The sequence below is a fragment of the Pseudopipra pipra genome, chromosome Z, assembly GCF_036250125.1.
Source record: "Pseudopipra pipra isolate bDixPip1 chromosome Z, bDixPip1.hap1, whole genome shotgun sequence".
NCBI lineage: Eukaryota > Metazoa > Chordata > Aves > Passeriformes > Pipridae > Pseudopipra > Pseudopipra pipra.
In genome coordinates this window covers 8233101-8254197 of record NC_087581.1, presented here as the reverse complement: position 1 = coordinate 8254197, position 21097 = coordinate 8233101, and the positions used below count along the sequence as shown (strand labels likewise).

The 21097-nt window shown below is 46.0% G+C and overlaps 2 protein-coding genes across 5 annotated transcripts in view; one reads left to right on the top strand and one right to left on the bottom strand.

Annotated features, from left to right (window-relative positions):
* LOC135406873 (myogenesis-regulating glycosidase-like) overlaps window positions 1–21097 on the bottom strand; it is a 33646-nt gene that overhangs the window by 8228 nt on the left and 4321 nt on the right. The window lies entirely within an intron of this gene.
* Window positions 5181–21012, top strand: LOC135406878 (uncharacterized). Of its 2 annotated transcripts, none has more exons than XM_064641410.1 (6): window positions 5181–5532; window positions 13682–14149; window positions 16712–16852; window positions 17246–17311; window positions 17872–17962; window positions 18312–21012. In XM_064641410.1, exons 1-6 carry the CDS (start codon window positions 5478–5480, stop codon window positions 18517–18519), a joined length of 1029 nt encoding a protein of 342 aa, XP_064497480.1. In that variant the 5' UTR covers window positions 5181–5477; the 3' UTR covers window positions 18520–21012. The 2 variants fall into 2 exon arrangements, with proteins under 2 accessions (XP_064497480.1, XP_064497479.1); XM_064641409.1 differs by having other exon boundaries at window positions 5182–5532; window positions 13679–14149.

Here is a 21097-nt window from a genome sequence, read left to right as displayed (position 1 = left end):
AGCAACACAAGGAGGTGGAGAGGAGGGACATAGTCAGAGTCCCTCTCTTGGAGTGGCGCAGGACCCTGCTCCACCTGGAAATATTGTCCTAAAGGGACAATATCAGCCACAGTGCTGAGTGCACCACTCACCCCAGCTCTGGGCTTTTTGCAATTCCTGACAGCTCCAGCGAGGGTGATGACTGGCCTCACCACCTTGACCTCTGGCCCATGGGGATCTCCCCAGATCCTTAGGCTGAAACAGGATTTTGTTTTACATTAACCCCATATCAGCAGCAGAGTCTGACCTGCTGGGGGGCTTGTGGCTGTATGCTGCAGGGATGCACCAGCGACATGGAGAGACTCGCACCAGCTCACACTCACCAGACCACTCTGAGCAGGCCTATTTTTGGAAGCCAGCCTGATTTGAGGGGCTCTGCTGTGCTCCCCATGGCTCCTGATGCCTGGAGGGTTTTTAGCTCACCTCAGTGTGAAGGTGGCTGCACAGACTCTTCTCACTTCTGCCTGCACAGGGTGCTGCTGCAAAGCTGATTACCCTGTGCAAGCCTGACAGTGCCATAAGCCCCCCAGAGTCTCACAAATCCAGCTCAGGTCTAGAGCAAAAATATTACCTGAGTTTTTTCCATATCCAGAGAACTCCAGTCCCTCAACACCAGGAAAGAAATAGAGTTTACTGCACAGATCTTTCATTCCTCATTGCTATAGGAGCAGGCAGTGGAAGATCCACTCCTGTCCTCTTGTATGAACAAACTCCTTCCAAAGACAGCAGAAAAAAACATTGCCAAATCAACTTTTTCCCTATTTCAGAGCTCTCTCTGACTCCTGAGCCTGCACGCAGCGTCCAAGTGCTGCTGCTAGTGGCCACGGCATCCCACTGCATGCTGAGTGCCGCTTTGCCCACATCCTTGGGAAGGAGCTCCATCTGCTGAGCCGCTGGCTCAGGCTGAGTCCCAGAGACCATTGCCAGACTTGTCCTGGGGCTGTGGGGTGACTGGTCATCAGGCATTCCTGGGGTAGTACTGAGATCATCAGACCCTCTTGTATCAGGACCAGTGCTCGTGAGAAGCTCCTGGGAGTTTTTGAGGTGCCTTCCCCCTGATGGAGAAACAAACTGTGGAGAGAGCGATAAGCAAAGTGCAGGTGAGGGGAGAAAAGGTCCTTTTGTGCAATCATGTGAGCAGACTGGGGGAAAGTGGAAATACAGGAAAAGGAGGAATAAAGGGTGCTGTCATCTCAGTCTTCTTTGAATGAAGTCAGTGAGCTGAGCTCATGTCAGGTGAAGGAAGAAGCCAGGAAGTGACTTGGGTTTCAGTTGGGCTTTCTCCCACTTAGATCCAGGCTCAGCTGGAGGCTCTGCTTGGAGAGGGAGCTCCTGGGAGCTGCCTGCAATAGCAGAGAGATGAAGAGGCTCAGCTCTTGAAAGGGAACTGCTCTTGGTCACTGTTTTCTTGTGACAACGAACCAAAGACCCATCATGAGGGCAGGACCAGTTAGGTCCTTGAGGGATGCTTCATGCTCTGCATGGGTTAAGCCAACTGCCTGCCAGAGTGAGGGGTCCTGGACAATTCATCCCATGCCTGCCCCTGTGGGACTTCTTGTGGCACTGATGCACACTCAGTGGGAGATAAGGCTCTCAGGCAGACTGAGCACATCTGCTCTGGGATCCCCATGGTCTCAGCCTGCTGCTCACATGGGACCAGGAGCAAATCTGCAAGGACACATCTAAACCAGGCATCTCTGGAGCTGTTGCTTTATCCCAGACCAGCTCCACTTCCCAGCCATGGGAGAATTTTGGTATGTAAAAATACCTTTTTCCTTCTGCATCCCTTCTTGGAGGTACAGGATCTTTACTGTGGTTATTTTCATAAATATTCAATGGCGAGTGCTTCTCTGTGAACAAAGGTTTCACTGCAGAGAAAACCTGCGATAGGCCAGAGAGCTGAAAAGAAAGCTAATGAGCATTTGCACCTTGCCTGAAGGACATTACCCAGGGAGAGAGGAAGATTTCACTCCTAAAATGCCAAACAAACAGGGAGCCCCTCAGAACCCCAGTCCTTCTCACCCTGCAGACCCAGTGCAAGTTTTGCCATTTCTGTTCTGGGATGACAATAAGGGTACAGAATTGAGCTCGGATTTTAAGCTGCTTGCTGGCATCCCCAGTGTCCTAAAGTACCTTGCTGGCTCCAAGACTGAAGTCAAAACCTAACAGATGGCCATGCTGTTCCTGAGCACCCTGAAAGTTTTAGGCTGGTGAAATGTTCGTCTCTGCTTACTCCCCAAGCTGCTGTGTGCTGAAAAGCAGTGCCTGTCCCAGACCAGACAGGGCTGCATTTGAGTGTCTGGTGAGTGACCCCGGTGTCTGAAGATTTGGTGGTTAGTACCATGCCACCATCAGGAGATGATGTTTCACTTGATGGTCGCTTCACTCTGATTAAATTCACCATGAGCTGCAAAATGATGAGAAAAAGCAATGCACCCACCAAACTGACGATGGAGACAAGAACAAGGCTGTTCCATGGGACTTAGTTGGCAAGGACTAACTGACATGGAAATTACGTGACCGAGAGCCAGCAATTACAGGACTATCCTGCTCCACATGGGAGAGGCCACAGTTGGAAAATAGTTTGCTGTCTCCTAGGGACAGTCCAGGAAAGGCTGTGGAAACTATTTGAAGAAAGCATCCCTATGCATGAGGCTGCACTGTGCCATAAGCAAGGCAATGCACTGGGGAAGAATGGGCTCTAAGGCTACAGAGCAATTGCATATGAAAAGACTTTCTTGCATTTAAAAGAAATAAAGCCAAAATTGTGTCCTGAAACCCTAAAAATCTCAGTGTCTGATGTTCAGCTGATTCCTTTTAGTCTGTGCTGACAGAAAGACTGACCACTTTTTTCCAGGGCTTATATAGGGCATTGGTTTCTGGTTTGGGGTCTCCTCAATCTGGTGTCAGAGGTTTGTTCAGTAGCAGCCTGAACATCCTGCATCTCATTAAGGGATTGCCAAAGCCATAAAAAAAGATTTGCCATTGGATCTCTCAGGAGTTCGTAGCAGGACCAGTGGTATTTAATATCTTCATTAATGACACAGAAGATGAAGACTTTTCCTTCCATTCCTTTCTTTCCTTAGGGCAAGGAAGTGAGTATGGCTTAACAGCAGGTTAACCTCTGTTAACCTGCTTCAAATAACCTCTTGGTTATTTGAAGCAAGAAGATACCCTTCAAAAAGCTCGAATCACACCCTGTAGAAGAAAACCCCCTGGATTTCCTGAAGGTTTTGCACAGAGTTTAAAAGACCCTCAACAGGAAAAGAGGGGACTCGGAATAAGAAGGAAGGTCCTGGCAAGATTAAATATCTGCAGAAAGAAGGGAAGCAGTGGGAATGGGATTGTGATCATTCTCCTCAAGGAGGTGACAGGGCCTTGCCCAGGGCAAAATCTGAGCTGCTTATCATGCAGAGGCAAAAAATCTGCTAAACATGGTGGGATTGGGAAATCCTGGGCTGGAAAAGAGTAGGGGACACACTATTTTCTCAGTTTTCGCTCAGCATCCTCTGTGGGACTCTGGTGGATTCAGGCCTGGGGTTGCACCTGTAGCCTGACCCTGCATGGTCCTTCCCATGCCAACCCTACAGCAAAAATGCCTGAGAGCCCCTGTCTGGCAGAAGGAGGACAACCCCAGGCACACACAGGGAAAGGCTTGCTGGGTGCTTAAAAGCAACTGCAACTGAGTGGATTGGGATAAATCTGGGCTTTAGGAGCTCCAAGGCAAACTTCATGGCTTTGGGCGGATCACAACCTCTCCATGCCTCTGGTTCCCTTGTATGAAACAGACAGAAGGGCCAGGAGGAGAAACAGGAGGTATGCCAGCTCTCAGGATAAAAGCAGTAGCAGGATCCATGGTAGAAAAGAACAGTGACCTCTTTACCAGGATATTTGCTTCAGTGTTCTCCATCCAATGGAGAGGCCTCTTCAACCTGAGCTCTTTCCTCTCCTCCTTCTCCTGTGGGAGGGACACACTCACCCAACAACGCACTGGAGAGTGTTTGCATTTTCAGTCCCAGTCATGCCTTTTAAAATTAAAAATGCCCGGTATTTAGTGCAGCTTGACCCATTTCCACAGGGAAAAGAAACCAGTAATCACAAAGAAACCAGTTCTGTGATATTTTTCTTGAGCACAGTGCTGCAGACAGGCAGGAGCAACCCCACCAGGGTAAGAATTTACCCCAGCCTTCCCCTTTGATTGATCACAGGATATCCCTTGCTATATGCAGATCCACCTGTGAAGAAGCCAGACTACTTTGAAGCCAGATCCCCCTTCTGATAGTGGGAAAGCTGGGAGCCATCATCCCAGGGCTGGGCAAAGAGAGAGTTGCACCATTGCAAGGCTATGGCCTAAGCCTATGCCCTTGCATAAATGCCAATACTGTGCTGTTTTAGTTTGACAGCTTGGCCACTAAAGGAAGCAACTCCCAGCCCTCCAAGTGACTCCTGGCCTCACAGGCAGAGCTGGGAGATGCAACATTGGTGCCAGCTAGGACTGGACACCAAAAGTAAAAGTGAAACCACCATTTTTAAGTGTTTTTGAGACACTTAAAAGGCAAGAATGACCCCAGGTGAGAATGACCCCAGCCAGCATATGGGACAGAAAGGAAAGGATGTGGCTGAATGGGAGTATCTCACTAGCAAAATTACAGCTCTTGCTGCTGTTTCACCTGTCAGCCTTTGCTGCTTTTCTTCTGGGAGGGATGTGTGGTTTCCCCACTGTGCAGAGCCCAAACTGATGCATGAAAAGCCAAACTCGACCCAAGCAACCCTTGAGGTGACCATCAGGGCAGACCTGCAGCAAGACCCTGCTCCCCATCCAGGAGCTCAACTCCCCCTTCCATCACCCTCCGGCTCCAGGACTCCCACAGCTGGTTTGTGAGGTTTTATCTCTGCCAGGAACTGTGACAGTCCCTAAAATCATCTTGGTGGGGATAATTCTCTCTAAAGAGAAAACGACCCTATGACAGCACAGCCAAGTGAAAGGTTTCAGCAGGCGCATCCAACGCCCCTCGGGGCATTCCTGCAGAAATTTGCTTTTCCTTGCCAGGCCACCCCTGCATCCTCCTCTGCTCCCAGCCCCGGGAAGGCAGCCTGCCAGCCTGCTTAGCATGCACTTGTCATTGCTGGGAGCAACTGCTGCTGCTAAGGAGCCAAGCTCGGCGGCCACGAGCATCTCAGTCCAGTGTCCCCCCCCATCCTGGCTTGTCATATGATTTCTCCTAAGGGATAACTGCTGAGCGGGACCGTGTCTCCAAGCTGATCCTTTGCTGATAAGCCGGCTGCCAAGCCTTCAGTGCTGAGACAAAAGAGTTTTTCTCGTCCCAGCAGGTTTTTCTGCTGTGAATGACAGAGAAAGGGGGAAAAGTGAGCTGCCTGGCACTGTTCGTGGGCAAGAGGCTTTGGGGGCTCCTTCTCCCCCGCTGTGCTGGCAGACCATGGAGCTTTTCAGGCTGAGCCTGGGCTGTATTTGTCTTCTTCCTTGGCTTGAGGGTAAGTTTCTCCTCCTTCGGGGTAGCTGTAAAGTAGGAAGAGAACTGCCTTCCAGGTTTTAACCTGCTTTTCTGCTGAACTGTTGCTTGGGCTGCAAAGCTCTGAACCCACTAGCTGTAAAACAAGTGCTTCCAGGCACATTTCAGGGCAGCATCTAAAATGGTATTAAACACAGGGCTACAGAAGAGTGAGGGACAGGCTGGCAAGGTGCAGGGATGGTTGGGCCAGGGACACCACAGCGTCATGCCAGCCACTTTTATAAAGTGCTTTTAAAGTGCTAAGAATGGTGGATGAATGAACCTGCTCTGGGAGGGAGGCAGGCACTAAGTGACTTCCTAAGGACTTCCCTGCCCCATCTGCCCCTTCCCAGGAGAAGTGAGTGGGCTCAGAACATGCTGGCAGCATGAAAGAGGGTGGTGGGAAGGGCAGCAGGACCTCGATGTAATTGTCCTCCTCTTGTGGTGGGGGTCTAGGAGGAGGAGGTGCTGGGAAGCTGCAGTGTCTGCACTGCTCATCTCCGTGGAACAGACCCGGTAGTGGTTCGTGTTAACATTCAGCTGCTTTCTGAGGTTGCTCAAACCCTGTAACGTACACAGGAGTATTTTGCACCCAAGCAGCCTTGGTTCTGACATGCATGGGTAGATGAGAAAAGCAGAAGTCCTATGGAGTGTTATCTTGCAGAGCCAGAGCGGCACTGCCCAGGAAGAGCTACCCGGCAGTGGTGCTGCCTGCGGTCTCACCCATCCCATCGTGGGCACTGGGCAGATCTATTTCCCTTGAAAAGAAAAACTCCCCGAGCTAATAAGCACTTCCCTTTTTATTATTCCTGAGATGTCAGGTTGAAAGGGACTCATTGAAATAAATCCCTGAAGTGCTTCAAGGCTCATTCAGACTCTGAATCTGAGAGAACAGCCCTGCAGTTTTACAGGTTACCTGCTCAGAGCTGTTCAAAATCCCTTGACCAGAGGACTACAGCTATTTGGGTTGCAAAGCTGGGATGTTTATGGCTTAAAGACAACCCTGAGACTGGCAGCTCTGACAAGCTACTTTCTGTTCCCTGCTCCACAATCTCTATGTGCATGTTCCCTGGGATGCTTTGAGCAGCCAGCCCTTATTTTCCTCTGCACCCAGGTCAAAGGACAGGTTTGTACTCCTACAGGTTTGACTTCTGCTATTTTTTCCAATTAGGGTAAATCCAGTGAACTGAGTCTTTCATTTTGTAAAGCCCCAGGCTGAGGGTATGTCACTGTACTATTAAGGGGTGACAATACATGTGCATCTTTTAAAAGTTAGAGGAGATCTAGTTAAGACCTGGAGATGAAACCATGGTGGGATGTTAGGAAAGCAGAGCAGCCTTTAGGGTCTTGCTCTTTCTCTCCCTCAAATGCAGATCTTGTCCAGTGTTAGAAGAAAGTGATTTTTTTCTGTTGCCACACGACAGGAGCCTCATGGCTGTATTTTATTCGTAAAGTATGGAGGATCACAGGACATTTCTTTTCCTTTCCAGTGTAATGCTTTCCGTGAAACATGTGCTCAAACTGCTGCATTTCAGCCAGACCACTAATAAAACCACAACTGTTTTGCCAGAAAGGAATTTATCTTCCCAACACCTGGCAGTGCCCAAAGAAGCTCAAAGAGCAGAGCACAAACATGTTCTTGCTTGGGGCTGATCTCCCCCTGCAGCAGCCTCTCTCCATTCCCTCCTGCCTGAGGCTGCTGAGTTTTGAGGCTGCTGAGTTTTAAGGCTGCTGACAGGACAGAGGTGCTTGCTGTCAACAGACCTTTGAGGGTTTGGTTTCCTGCTGGAAACTGAAAATCCTGGAATTGCCTAAGCTGGTCCCGACAGCTGTTTCTTTGGACAGTACCTGCAAGCAGGGAGGGAGCTAAAGTGTTTTCTTAGAAAGTCAAACCTAATGGTGACTCTGTGACGTGGGGGTGGGTGGGTGAAGGGAAGTTGGGCACCAGAAGTATTTGTGTCTATACAGACAGAAAGAAAACTGCTGAAATAAGACTGCATTCAACACCTACTCTGGATCCTCATGCACTAAGTGTGAGGCTGGTGGTGGCTCTGCTTGGCATTTTGGCCTGATCTCATATCTTAGGAGCCACTCTCCTCTCCCTCAAGCCCATGGCAGTGCTGGCTGATCCCTGATCCCTCATGTCTCAACCTCAAAAGACAGCCCTAAGCAATTGAAGAGGCAGAAAAGCCAAGCTTATAGGACACTTCTCCTCCCCCTTTAATTTTCTAGTCTCCAACTATTTTCAGCTTGGGGGATTTCCTGACTGTAGTGTGTTTAACTCTTCAGTAGCTATCAGATCTCCTCCGCTGGCTTGTGCAGACTCTCCCTGGCAGCAAGGATGCACAACTCCTGGGTACAGAACCACCTCCTGCACACTGTGAGCCGTCCCTTGGCAACCCCCGTCCCATCTGGGATCAGTCCTTGACCAGACAGCCCCTGTCCATCCTTTCCAGATCTCTCTGGATTTTATAGACACTCACCATATCCTCCCAGGGACTGGTTTTCCCCACTTGCACCAGCTTTGTGGTGACGTCTCCAACTTCCCCAGCTTCCCATCATTTATAGATTTTTTTTTCCCATGCCCCAAACATTCCTTCTTTTCCTACGGCTGCTGTGCTCACCCAGCTGCAGTTCTGCCTGTTCTGCTGGGCAGAAGCCTATTTGCTCTCCAGCAGGGACCCACCAGGCTCCATCCAGCATCATCCTCTCCATAGGGAAATTGGCCACATGCACTGAACTGCCACGGTCATTTGTGTGTCTCAACTTTACATCAAGCAAGTACAGTTGGAGGCTGAGGGAGGACTGGGGCAAAATAAAGCAAATGGTTCCAGTCAACAGCAGTTCTGCAAAAAAAAAATTACTTAATCTCACCTCCTGCCATGCTGGTATTGGTTATAAAAACAGAAAACAGAGTGCCAATTTCACCACTCCCTTGTGCACATCTGAATTTCCTGTCTTTGACCAAACACATACCATCATACTTCTCTTAGGACAGCAAGTGCCTTCCAGCTGCTTTTAATTTCTTCATCCCACAGCTCTGGGCTGGAGTCCTGCATGGGCAGCAGACAGGGGCTTGCTCCTTTGCATGGAAGGAGATGTTTCCATACGAAGGATTTGCTGATGGGCTGTGTTCAGCTCTGCTCCTACTCACTTACTCGGGGCCCTGTTTGTCTACACCCGACAGCAGTTCAAACTGATTGCCTCAGTTCGATTCAATGTAATATTCCTACAAGTGATCAAAAGAGAGCAATGTCAACACCTGCACCAGGAATCCTCTTGCCTTAACTGGGAGTTTCCCTTTTCTGCTACTGCATCATCTCATTTGTATCTTTGCCTGAAGGGAGTAGTACGAGTAGTACCATAATTAGTAGCACTGTATGGAGTGGTATTGTCCTCATCACCACAATGTCTGTGCAGCTAAAGATGGTTTTTCCCATATTTTCTGGTTAAATTTTACCTCTTTTGGGCTGGAGCTATTTCTGGTAGGAACTGGAGTCCTTCGCATCTCTTTTTAGAGCTAGGGCAAAGACCAGCATTGCTGTCAGGGCAGCTTGAGAGGATGTGAGTCTTCCAAAGCCTCTTCCCATCTCATGCTCTTTGAACCGTTGCAATAGTCCAAGAAGGCAAGAGGGGCCTGGGAGAGCTGATATTCAGGGGAGTTATGCAAGGAGACAAACATGGAATATATATGAGAATTGTGTGGGTCAGTCTCCATTGGTGTATGCTCTGTGGAAAAGATAAGATCTGCTGCAGTGGAGAAGAGTGGAGGTAGATAAACATGAGCAGAAAACTCTCTGGGTTATCTCACCAGTAAGTCAGGCCATGGTCCTGCAGGACCTGAGGTTTCTCAGCCATGGTGCAGGTACCCCCTAGGGCTGTCTTCATTTTGGGTGGAAGCAGCAGACAGCTTGGAGACATTTCTCCCAGCCACTGTTGCCACTACCTGGGTCACTCGGGATAAGCTGCTGTCACACGGTGGTACCCAAAAAGAGACACGTTTGGGAGCTCTTCTGGGCTGTGAGATATCCCCACAAAGCAGTCCCTATGAGAGGTGCCATGGCTGCTGCAGATGGATACCTGTCTTTGAGGACAGGTAGAGGCAGGAAAAGGTAAATTTCTGACTGTGACTCAGCACACATCTCTCTACAGAAAACACCCACTTGGCAAAGAGAATTTGAGCTAATTAAAAGATTTTTCCAAGTGTTAGGAACCCCACTAGGGAGGACAAAAGAGGCCAAAGCCAATGCTGATATTCCTGGGTGACCTGGAATGTTTTAGGAACCTGTGCTTGCTCAGCTCTGACTTGGTTCCCTCCACAGAGCCTTTAGAGAGGACAACCCACCCCAAACAATTTGCAAGTGTCTTCTATCAAACCATCACAGAAATGGCAGAAAAGCCTAGAAACAGCAGAAACTTTCCCAGCCGCACTGGGATTACTGGTAACCAAGGCTTTACTGGTGGCATTACCTTAATTAGGAACATTGCATGGCTTTTGCTCCTAATCCTACATGGAACAGCATGTCCCAAGGGTGGCCATGCTGCAGAGAAGCAGGGGGCTATATTTGCCTACTTTTTCTATCTTGTAACCAGACAGAGAGACAGTATCATAGGACAAACGAGCTGGCATCAAGAGCCTTGCTAGAAATTGTTTATTTTGTACCTAAAAATATGAAGAGGCCTAAGTGTTCAAGTATGAGCAGCTCAAAGCAGGCATCTACTTGGGCTCTGTGGGTAAGGCTCGTATTTTCCAAAAACGCTGAGTCCCATCCTCAGGGAGTACACTGGATGCTCTGGTTGCTCCAGGTTAATATCCCTAAAATGTTAGGGCTGATGGCCTTATTTGCTGGACCACTGGACAGTGGGGACTTGGCAATGTCAGGAAAAAGAATGTCATTTTGCCTCCTGAGTAAAGATTCTTAGTGCCTGACGTGTATCTCAAAGTAAACATACTCCAGCTTTAACTGTGTGGGGCATGTTCTTTAGAGTGGAACATAAAACACCAGGGGCTGTACAAAAGAGAGCAAAACATGCATCTGCTGGCTGGGTTAAACAGCAACACTCTTGAAAATGTAATAAAAATACGCAAAACTTTCAAATGGACAGTCACTGCCAAGTAGGGAAACGAAAAAAAGCAGCAGAGATTCTGGCACGTTTAACAATAAAACCTGTAATAAAACATAGGAGAAAGAGACTTAGATGAGGAACCTAGAGAGGGCCCAAAAAAACTGCCAACGGAAATTTTCAAACGCATCTGAAATAGGAATTTGGTGGGGGTAAGGAGGTTAATAAACAGCTGACATAAATATAAGAAGGGCAAAAATAAAAATATAAGAAGGCCAAAAGTAGGGCAGTGTAGAAAGGCTGAATGGATCATTGGCTCTGGTGCTCACTTCAGACATGGTCAGGCAGTCACTCTCTGCAGTTTGAAGAGTGTTATCAAGCAAAATTGGCAACAGAGGAAGTTTTAGGAGGAAAAAAAAAATCATAAATAATTCTGTGGCAAATGACCAGCCCACATGGCATTCACACTGAGTTACAGAAAACTAAAGATGACATTTTTTTATACTTCTAAGGGGTGTGTAAACTCTTATTTAAAGCAACCTCAGCACCAAAGGGCTGCAGTACAGCAATGATGTCCCCCTCAAGAGGGATCCTTGCAGAGCCTGGGGAGACACAGGTCACAAGGCTTGATTTTGGCACCAGGAAAGTCAGTGAAAGCAAAGCACAGTATTTACAGGCAGACAGAAAAATATGAGAAAAGTCAACACAGCTTTTGTAATGGGGACTTCTGACATTCATGAGGGCATCAATGAGCTCATAAATGGGGTGAGCTGACCAAGACTTTGTGCTTGTGTTTGCAAAAGGCTTTTTGATAAGATTCTTCCACCAAGGCCCTTAAGAAGCTCCATTCTCATGGAGTAAGAGAGAGGCTTAGCCCACAGGTTGGAATAAAGAGCTGGAATAAGTTGACAATGGTGACAGCAGAGTGAAGATATCAGCAGGTGCTGACAAAAATCAAAAGGGGTGAATAATGAAGTAATTAAGTTTGCTGATGCCACAAAATTATTGAGAATAATAAAAACTGAGGTTGACTGTGTGGAACTGCAGAAGGAGCTCATAATACTGATGAAGCAACAAAATGATGGGATTTTTTACCTTCTGAGTTGAAAAATACAATGTAGTGTACATGAGAAAAACCATTTTAAGCATAAATCCTGGGCTCAGCAGATGTTTTATCTGTCCCAGAACAGTCGTCATATTCCCGTTACTTTTTTTAGACAGCTCTCAAATCATTATTTTGGAAATGGGTTTCTCACAGTTAAACTGAAGCAAAGATGTGAGAATTCTGGATTTCAGATCCAAGGGAAAAAAGGCAGGGGTGGGATTGTGTTCATCCATTTCAATTTTCCGCGGATTATGGGAGATTATATATGAGATATTTCTCGTGCCCTTTGAAACTGGCAGAAACTCAAGTCCAAAGTGCATTAAATATCTTACCTCCACCCAACCCTCAAAAAGGGTTAAAGAGAACAGGACTCATAAGCTGTCCACAGACAGCCTAGAAATTTAATTTCCATTTAGGCACATTGGTTTGGCAGAAATTGTCTGGATCAGTGGCTATCACAGGTCCATGAAACTCAATATACCAGTGCAGACACATCCATCCTCATCTCAGAGCTGGTGCAGTAGTACTGTGGTTTCTAGCTGCCTCTCTCCAGGCATTCAGGAGGAGCAGAAAGGCCTGATCTGTTTCTGATTTAACAGCCCCCAGGCACGATTTATCTAACAGAACCCCAGAATTTCCTGAGAGAAAAACATGAGAGCTCTTTTAAGCTATTGTTTATACCCTTGGTATTGTGTACTGGCTTCTGTTTATACTGTCACTTATTTTTTCAGGTATGAGCCAAATACTTGCTACAGAGAAAAGTATTGTTCTTTGCTCTGGGAGGGGAAACTCTGCAGAAGTAGTTTAGATAAAATCAGTGTTCTTGTTTAACATCACTTTTCATTGTCCTTTTACTCTTTATGCTCTGCACTGTTTGCTGATGGGGCTTTTATAAGTCTGCTCCTGGGGAAAACAGGGGAAAAAAAGTCACTGCTGAAAGCTGGGAGTTACCATGTGTTAATTGTAATGAAGAGATTTCCAGAATGTTCAAAAACTTGAAACTTATTTCTATTCCTCTGTCTTAGGCATAAAATACACAGCAGAAGGTACATCCACATCAGTGACAGATGGTTTGGCATTTAACATTTTGCTCAGGATGTTCACAGGCCACACCTGACGATTTTATACTGAAAACAGGGCCAATTGTCCACATAACATGACAATATCCATACTAAGTCATCTGAGATCTTGGGACCTGTTGCTCTTAAAAGCAACAAGCAATTACAGAAATTGCTTCAAACTGTATGTTTGTTGTGGGATGGCTGTAATGTCTCTCTCTTACAAAGGGGTTGTTAAAAATGGTACCTTCATGCCTGGGGTGCACAGACCAAAGTCAGGTGTGCCAAAAAGAAGATAATTTCAAAACTTACATGAGCGGCATCAGCCAAATACTTACACATTTCTGATGGAATATGGTTTTATCCCACCACTGCTTTAACATCACCAGAAGCCATTTAATGGAAAGTGTAGTGCAAGGTGGCTAGCTGGCCCCAGATGAATAGCACTGGGGGAATTTCAATTGCTTTTTTATAAGAAAGATCTGACCCGGATAGAGGTGAAAAAACCCCAAACCATCTAATCATTTCGGAGGGAGGGAAGGATGGGTACCTAATTATAGCAGTTGAAATACTGAATTAAATATATATAGGCAGGTATTTCACAGAATCATAGAATTGTTCAGGTTGGAAGGATGGTATAAGCTTTTTTCCCCATTAGTTACGTGGGCTGTTATTTTTCTCTGGCGTTGCTCAGGGCTATTTACACACTCTGTATTTTAAAGAAATGCCATTCCGGGGAATTAGGAAGCCCAGGGAACTGTTTATCTGGGCATGTCCACCCAGGAAAGGACTGGTGGGTTATGTTCTCCCCTTCCCCAGGACATTTACAATGTCTGGTGCTCAGAAGAGGCGTTTGCCTCAGACATGCACAGATACTAAACCGTGCTCTGATTGTACCGCAGTAGCAGAGGGACAAGGCTTCCTCATACGGAACACCCGCCTGGAAAAGTGCATTCGTGTCTCCCTCCACAACACCAACAGCATCAGCCTGACCAGCTGCAAGGCACATTCCCAGCAGCAGCAGTGGAGCTGGGACCCCGACAGCAGGACCATTGTCAGCCTCCAAACGAAGCAGTGCCTGTCGGCCCACAAGGCGCGGGAGAACGCTCTGGTCAAGCTGGAGCCCTGCGGAGACTGGGAACGCCAGGCATGGTCCTGCAGCAAGAAGGGGCACTTGACTCTGCAGAGTCTGGGCTTCCACCTCAGCACCCAGGAAGGAGGCCACAAGGTCTTTGTCTCAAGGGAGAAGGACAAACTCAGCAGGTGGAAGACTTTAGCAGATGAAACCATCTGTGCTGCTGCCTGGACAGCAGCTCGGAGACCCAGCAAGCCAACACAACAAGATGTAGACACACGTGTGTGGATCTATGAAAGTAAGATGAGGTAGATTTAGCATCAGATAACATCTAACTTACATGTCACCCAAGCCACCTAACACTGGGCTTGCATCCATCATTCTAACTCATGTTCACTTCAGCCCCATCTGGAGAGATACCAGATGGCTCCAGCTCAGCCCCACTTGGTACCACTGGCTCCCCCAGTAGCTTCTGTTCAGTGTTTTCCAGAAAGCTCACACTACCTTACAGGATCAGGTCTCTAAACCCCAGCTGCATTTCTGATGACAGGCAAATATTTCAGAACGCACATAATATTTCAGGTGCCCGTAGCCAGTAATAGTTGAAATTGCTTGAGCCTCCCAAGCCCAGAACAATGAAGACAGTCCCACAAGGTCAGGTGCTTTAGTCTTTCAAAGGGCTTTTGGTACGTTGGGAGGTCATTTTTGGTAACAAGACAACTGGAGGTAGCTGAAAATCTCTTTTAAACTTGTACAAATCATTGAGAAGTAGCTATATTTGAAATCAGAAATTGTTATTTGAAATCAGAATTGTTATATAAGGTACAGTTATCTCCCTCGAACAATGCACGTTTCACTAATGAAACCATAATTCTAACCTTCATTCTGTGTTGTCATGAGCCTCAGAAGTGAACCTTGCTCCCAGTGCCTGAAGTAACCACACAGAGATTAGTGAACACAGAAAGTCGAGGGAGGCAGTGTGTTGCTCTGCCTTTGCAGTGAGAAATCCTAGAAGACGACATCAAAAATTACAAAAAATCTGGTTTATATTATCAGTTTCATGCCCTTGATCTTTGCTAAGAGAATCTAGTCTCTCCCTTCATGAGTGTTCACTAGCCTCTGCCTAGACAGGACACAAAAAGGGTAGAAACCCTGCTCCTGTCATGGTTTTAGGTGTTGGACACGAGGCTAAAAGACAATAGGCATAGTCACTGTGCCACAATGACTGTCATCATTTGTCACATGCTCAGCGAAGCCCACTGCTGACCACTGATAATTCATGGTCCAGTATGTTTCTCTCTTCCATTTAATCCCTTCTGTAAAGAATGGTGATTTCAGGACTTTTCTCGTAAATTTCTGGACGGAAGTGAGACCTGAAAATCACACTCAATTCCTCCCCTCATCCTCTCCTTCCCTCCACTCCAGGTACCAGAAAAAAGCTGGTGTTTGTAGTGGCTTTTCTGGGTTTGTTTGTCCCCTCTGTAGGTTATGACGTTCTCAACCTTCCTGAGGGGAAATTATTCCCCTTACAGGAGGCTATTCCTTACTTTAAGGTTGATGGTCCAAAGAGATTTTGAGCTTTGTAGAAATGAGTAAAGAGAAAATTGATGAATCTGGTTGGCATAAGCAGATGGATTATGAGTATAACCTTTCGACACAAAGAGGTTATATCTAATTTTTAATAAAAACAGATACATTAGCTGTTTGGGCTGCCATGTGAAGATACAGTGGCCTTTCCCCCAAGGTTTTTAATTAGCCAACTAGAAGGTTAACATGTAATTATCACTGTAGTCACAAGTAGTGTTTTGTTTAGCATGAAGTTAAATATGGACCATACAAATCAGATACCATAACAGGCTAGTTAAATATAGGCTAGGAAATGCGTGGAACATTTAAGATATGGGAAAAAGGCATGTGAAAAGAGAGTTTGCATTCCCCAAGGCACTGTTCCTGGCAGCCCAGGGCTGCCTCTGAGCCAGGATCCTCAAATAAGGCTGTGAGGGTAAACACTGAGCAGGCTTTGAATCAGGTTGTGCCAGTTAGTGCGTCTCATGCAAACTAATAATTATCCTATCAATCCCATGGTTCAGTCTACTGGAGGGAACCTCTGATCACTCACTAACAACATCAAAGTCCTATGTGTTTGTTTAGGCATTTCGTATCCAAGTTTCAGTTGATCATCGACAGAGAAGTTCTACCTCAGCGAGTTATTCACTCAATAAATTACACTTGTGTAACCACAGATGCCACAGGAGGGGATAGGGGTCAGATAGGCAGCAGGGAGCCCTGAAGACATGGGTTTTTTGATCTTGCCACACATATCAGTGCAGGAGAGGGGTGAATTGCTGCCCCAGGAATTCCCACAACCTCCCCTCTAGCAGCAGCTGCTTTCCCACTTGCCCTACTTCTGCAGTAGGACTCGAAGGCAAAGGAAGTTGCTGAGCCCTGCAAGAGGTATGGACTACTTAGCACCCTCTTGATCCCATTTTTTCATCTGCAGAGTTGGTAGTAGCTGTGATTCTTCCTCTTGCCTCTTCCTCACACGTCATGCTTTAATAGCTGGTGTTGCACTCATACTTTTTAGACCAATGAGCGTATTTACCACCAGAAAACAAGCTCTGCTTTGGTTGTTGATTCAGTCCCGAGATGTTCATTTCACCTTTAAAATCTGTGAGAACTGAAAGCCACTGATGCACAGGAGGAGGTGATTCCTACTGCACCACATCTGTTTGCCTTGCAGGGCAGAGGATCAAAACAGCAGGAATGGGTTCCCTTTCCTTGCTGGGCATTGAGCATATTCAGGTTCCTGTACAAAAAGTAAATGATAATCATACAGATCTTTGCTTTATTTTCTTCCAAGCTAAAACCATCGATTCATCAAAGATCGATGCCGTGGACAGAGAGTCTCCTGTGATCTCGACTGACCCACCTCTGGCTAACAAATGGAACAGCACAGTGTCTCCAATAAGGACCAGACAGGCACAGCTCCCAGCAAATGAGGGTGAGCACTTTTCTAAATGCATATGTGAGAACAGCAGGAAGGAAAGTGTGGGCAGCACTCAGAGGTTACTCAACTATTTTCAGTGCTCTGAGGACTTCTGAAGAACTTCCATGTGTACCACGGACTGCTTTCATAAACACACTGAGGTGTTTTCCCTTGGCAAGCAGTTCATTGATATGGCCATAGCCTTAACCTGCAGGCACAGCCATTAGATGTTTTAGGAGCAACAAATACCAGCGGATAGGGAACACCAAGGAACAATACAGTTTCCTTTTCCCTTCTGGGTCCATACAAAGGGTATTTGTGGTTACAGTGCAGCCCCAGGAGGAATTTGGTGTTTTCTCTGGTCCAACTGGAAGCTTCTAATCTGAGTCTCTCTGCTTCTTCCCCTAGATGTATCCCAGAATCACTCTAAGAAGCATGGAAATCGAGGAAAAAACACTGGAGCCAGGCTTGCAGGTAGGTCCAGGGATCAGCCAGAGGAGGAAGGGACCAGGTAAATGAAGGTTCATCAGTGCTCCTGTCCTTCCCATCACAACAGAGTTACATTCCCCTGGGTACTGCTGAGGATGCTCAGTAGGAAGTAGGGCACCAAATTACCTGTCAGAAATACTCTTTTTAAAGATTAAACAAATCTCCACAGGCCTGGAGTAAAAAAGTGAGTAAAAACATGCAAATGCTTTACTTCAGCTCATCAGAAGAATTAGATACCTACCTACGAGCTCTGCTGCCTTCCCCCAGCACTTCCTATTTTGTATCAGAAAGCTGCAGAGAGGAGAAGCACAAATAATTATTGTCTTCACAGCAAAAAAGAAATCCTTTTGTGGACATTTTCAATAGAGGGGTGCTGTGTAGTGTAAAGCAGCTGTAAGAGGTTGATCTTATAGACAAAACACTTTTCCTGGTATCTGCCAGTCTTTAGAGACATTACAGGTGCTTTTTTGTGTCAATTGTGGGTATTGCATAAAAGCAGGGACAGGTACAGCAAACACTTGATGCTTTCTATGATACCCTTTCAGGCACCAACTGGAAGACAGCCATGCTGGTCCTCAGCCCCTTGGCATTCATACTGGGATTAATAATACTGACACTCAATGTTCACTACAACAAGTAAGTGACATTCAGGTTCATTCAGCCTGCCATGAACAGTACTTTAAAACAAAACTTGAGCATTTCAAAACAAAAAGTCTTGCTTGTGGCACTGCCCTTCTCCACCTCACACCCGAAGTCTCTGGCTCTCAGCAGATGGGTCTGCTCACCAGTGATGTCACCCTTGGTGATACCTCCTCTCTGCCACCCCATTTATCTGTCCCACTCACTAAACCATCCAAATGCAGCCACTGGAGTTGGCTGCTCCTCTCCTGCACAGCTCTCACCACCCTGGAGGATGTGGCATTACCAGTGAAGCCACCAAGTAACAGGCAGGTGCAGTTACGTGCCCTCTTCTCTCTCCTCCTAGGAAGAAGAAAATCCTCTCCGCCCTGAAGACCTCTCCAGCCAACAGCAGCAGAGTTGACCTACGGGAGCCAACTCCCTTACGGAGGGGTCCCCAGCCGTACCTCCCACCATCCCGCTCCCCTTCCCTGAGGCACGGAGAGATCCTCATCGAGTGGAAAGATGGGACAGTCACTCCTCTTTTTGACAATGTCAGTTATCAAATGGACTAGCTTCAAAGTAACAGAGCTGTTGTTCCACCCCGTGTCACTCTTCCAACCAGGAAGAATGCCACCATGGCCTTTCTGCCCTTGCTGTTTCAACAGTAAGCACTGTTTGGTTTTTTTCTTTTTTGAACACTTGAGTACAATCTCCTTGCACAGCACAGGGTTGAAGCAAGCAGAGTAGATTGGTTTGTAGAGGCACATGCTGCTTAGCAGTTCCAGAGCTGCTTTAACCCATAACAAAGCCCAGGTTTACCTAAATGAAGTTGAGACTTTCACCAGCTGCAACTGCTCATTGAACCGAAATTCTAGATTACTGAGCACATGAGAAATTAAATCTTTGAAGATAAGGTATAAGGGAAAAAAAATGAAATCCTGATGATCCATAAATTCTTTTTAAGACAAAACTAGCTGTCAACAGGCACAGGAACCTGTCGGTTATGTTGTCAGTGTGAGAATATAACTAACAAGCACTACTTTCAGGACTCAAAAAATTATAGTCTCCTCCAGATATCTGCCAAAATACTCACCCCCACTAAGTTGTCAATTAAGTAACAGCAAGCAATTTTTCTAACTTAAAAGGCAGCACTCCATTGTCCTCTCTGCATGTCTGCAAGAGCCCTGCTGAGAGAGCATGTGTCTCTCCAAATACTTCCCTATTTAGGATGTACAAAACCTTATTAAAACACACATCCTCTTTTATTAAACAGACTGGCAGGTAACGTCGGTCATGCTTGTTGGGGATATTGCATATAGAGCCACGTTATACCAGCTTCAGTCTCTGATCTCCTATAATCACATGAAATAGTCAATGAACAGATATATTGCTCCCATCAGAGCAGTAATATAGTTTGGGGTTTTTTTCTACACAGGAGTTAAGACACTGTTTTCAGCCTTTACACTTCTTGTTTGAGTGTAATTACCTGTGACTGTCACACTCAGTCCTGGTCTTTTCTCGGTGAAACTTGCAATGTCTTAGTGCTTTCCTAATATTCACGAATTTATGCTTTTCTTCTCTCTGATTTTGAGATGATGTAATCATGGCTATAAGTAAGGAGTTATGTGGACAAAGAAATACTAACACCAGGAAATTACAGGTATGAGCTGTGTCAGTGTATTCATTCAGCAGAGCAAGGAAAACCATATCCTCATGTCTCTTACTAGAACAACTCTTTTCACCTTACCTAAATTAGGTTGTTCTGCTATTTCAGTGTAGCTTGGACTTTTTCTAGAGTTTGACTTTATTTAACCTATGGCAGAAATAAGGTTCCTCTAGGGAATTTAAAGTCTCTTCCTTTTTTAAATTTTTCTTTTTAAATATAGATCCACAGCTTGGTAAAAGGTTTACTGCCATGAGATACTATTACAAGCAAAAACTTAACTGTTCTCAAGAAAGAAAATAAAAGCCCTATTGGGTTCAGAGCATGAAAATTGTTGAGGTCAGAAATAAATGTTGTCCCCAGGCATATTATTCCTTAATTATTTACTGGAGGGTTTCCCAGACGCTCCTTGGAAAAATAATTTACTACTAGACATGGGCAGAGGAAGAACTCTTTCTTCACCAGTGAGCAGGGAACACGAAAAAGAATCAGAGTTAAATTCTGACTTTCCAATGTTTCCACTTTAAAACAAATTCAAAGACTTTGGGGTCAAGGTTCCAAATATGCAAGCATCATTTTACTTCGAAAATTTGTGGGAATGCATTCTGTACATAAATATCTCAAAATGCACAAGAAGTGCCTCACCAATTATCACAGTTACATCCCTTATACCTTCTTCTACCAGAGTTAAGATGCCTGACTTTGAAATTTTGTCCAAGGAGCACATCACCTCACAGTGCACAGCACTGGTCACCCTCCAAAATCTGGACACACTTTGGGAACACTGAGTAAGCAGTGCCTTTAAAAGAGAAATAATGGCTTGGAGTTCAGCTCCTTGCTTTCCAAAGCAACAAGTACATATGTTCATTACTGCTGAATGGGCAGAACTGATGACTTGTTAATGACTCTCTGTAACTCGTACTTAATATGTTAATCTTGCTCATAAACACGAAGGCAGCAACACCATTGTTTACACAGCACTGATTAAAATGTAGCTCAAACAGTAATGAAAAAACAAGACTGAAGCAGCACAGGCTTTTAACTCTTCTCTCACCCTGTCTGTAGCTTTTTGTTATTTCTCACTAGTTTACTCACATTAGATGCTAGAGACCAAATGTTGCCAGGTATGGACAGAGGAACTGAAGGTGTGAGTCTTCATCGGGAGAGGTCTTAGAAAGAACGTTGGCCAAACATACATCAGGAAAGACTCCAAAATAGCTGATTCTGCCATGGGGCTGGACCTTGTGGCAGTGGGATTCACCTTCCATCCTCTGGTTCCGAAGTTAGCTGAGAAACACTCAGACCAATCGCACAGCCCGTGTGCTTCCACTTCTGTGACTACCTGAGTGAAATGCTTCTGAACAGTGTTCATAATCAAAATAAAACTTGACTGTAAAATGGAGGGCATTGAAGTTGTTTATGTGTGTATACATGTATCTGTATAAAAGCCTCCTTAGAGTGCATCCTTTTTTTGTGTGTATGCATAT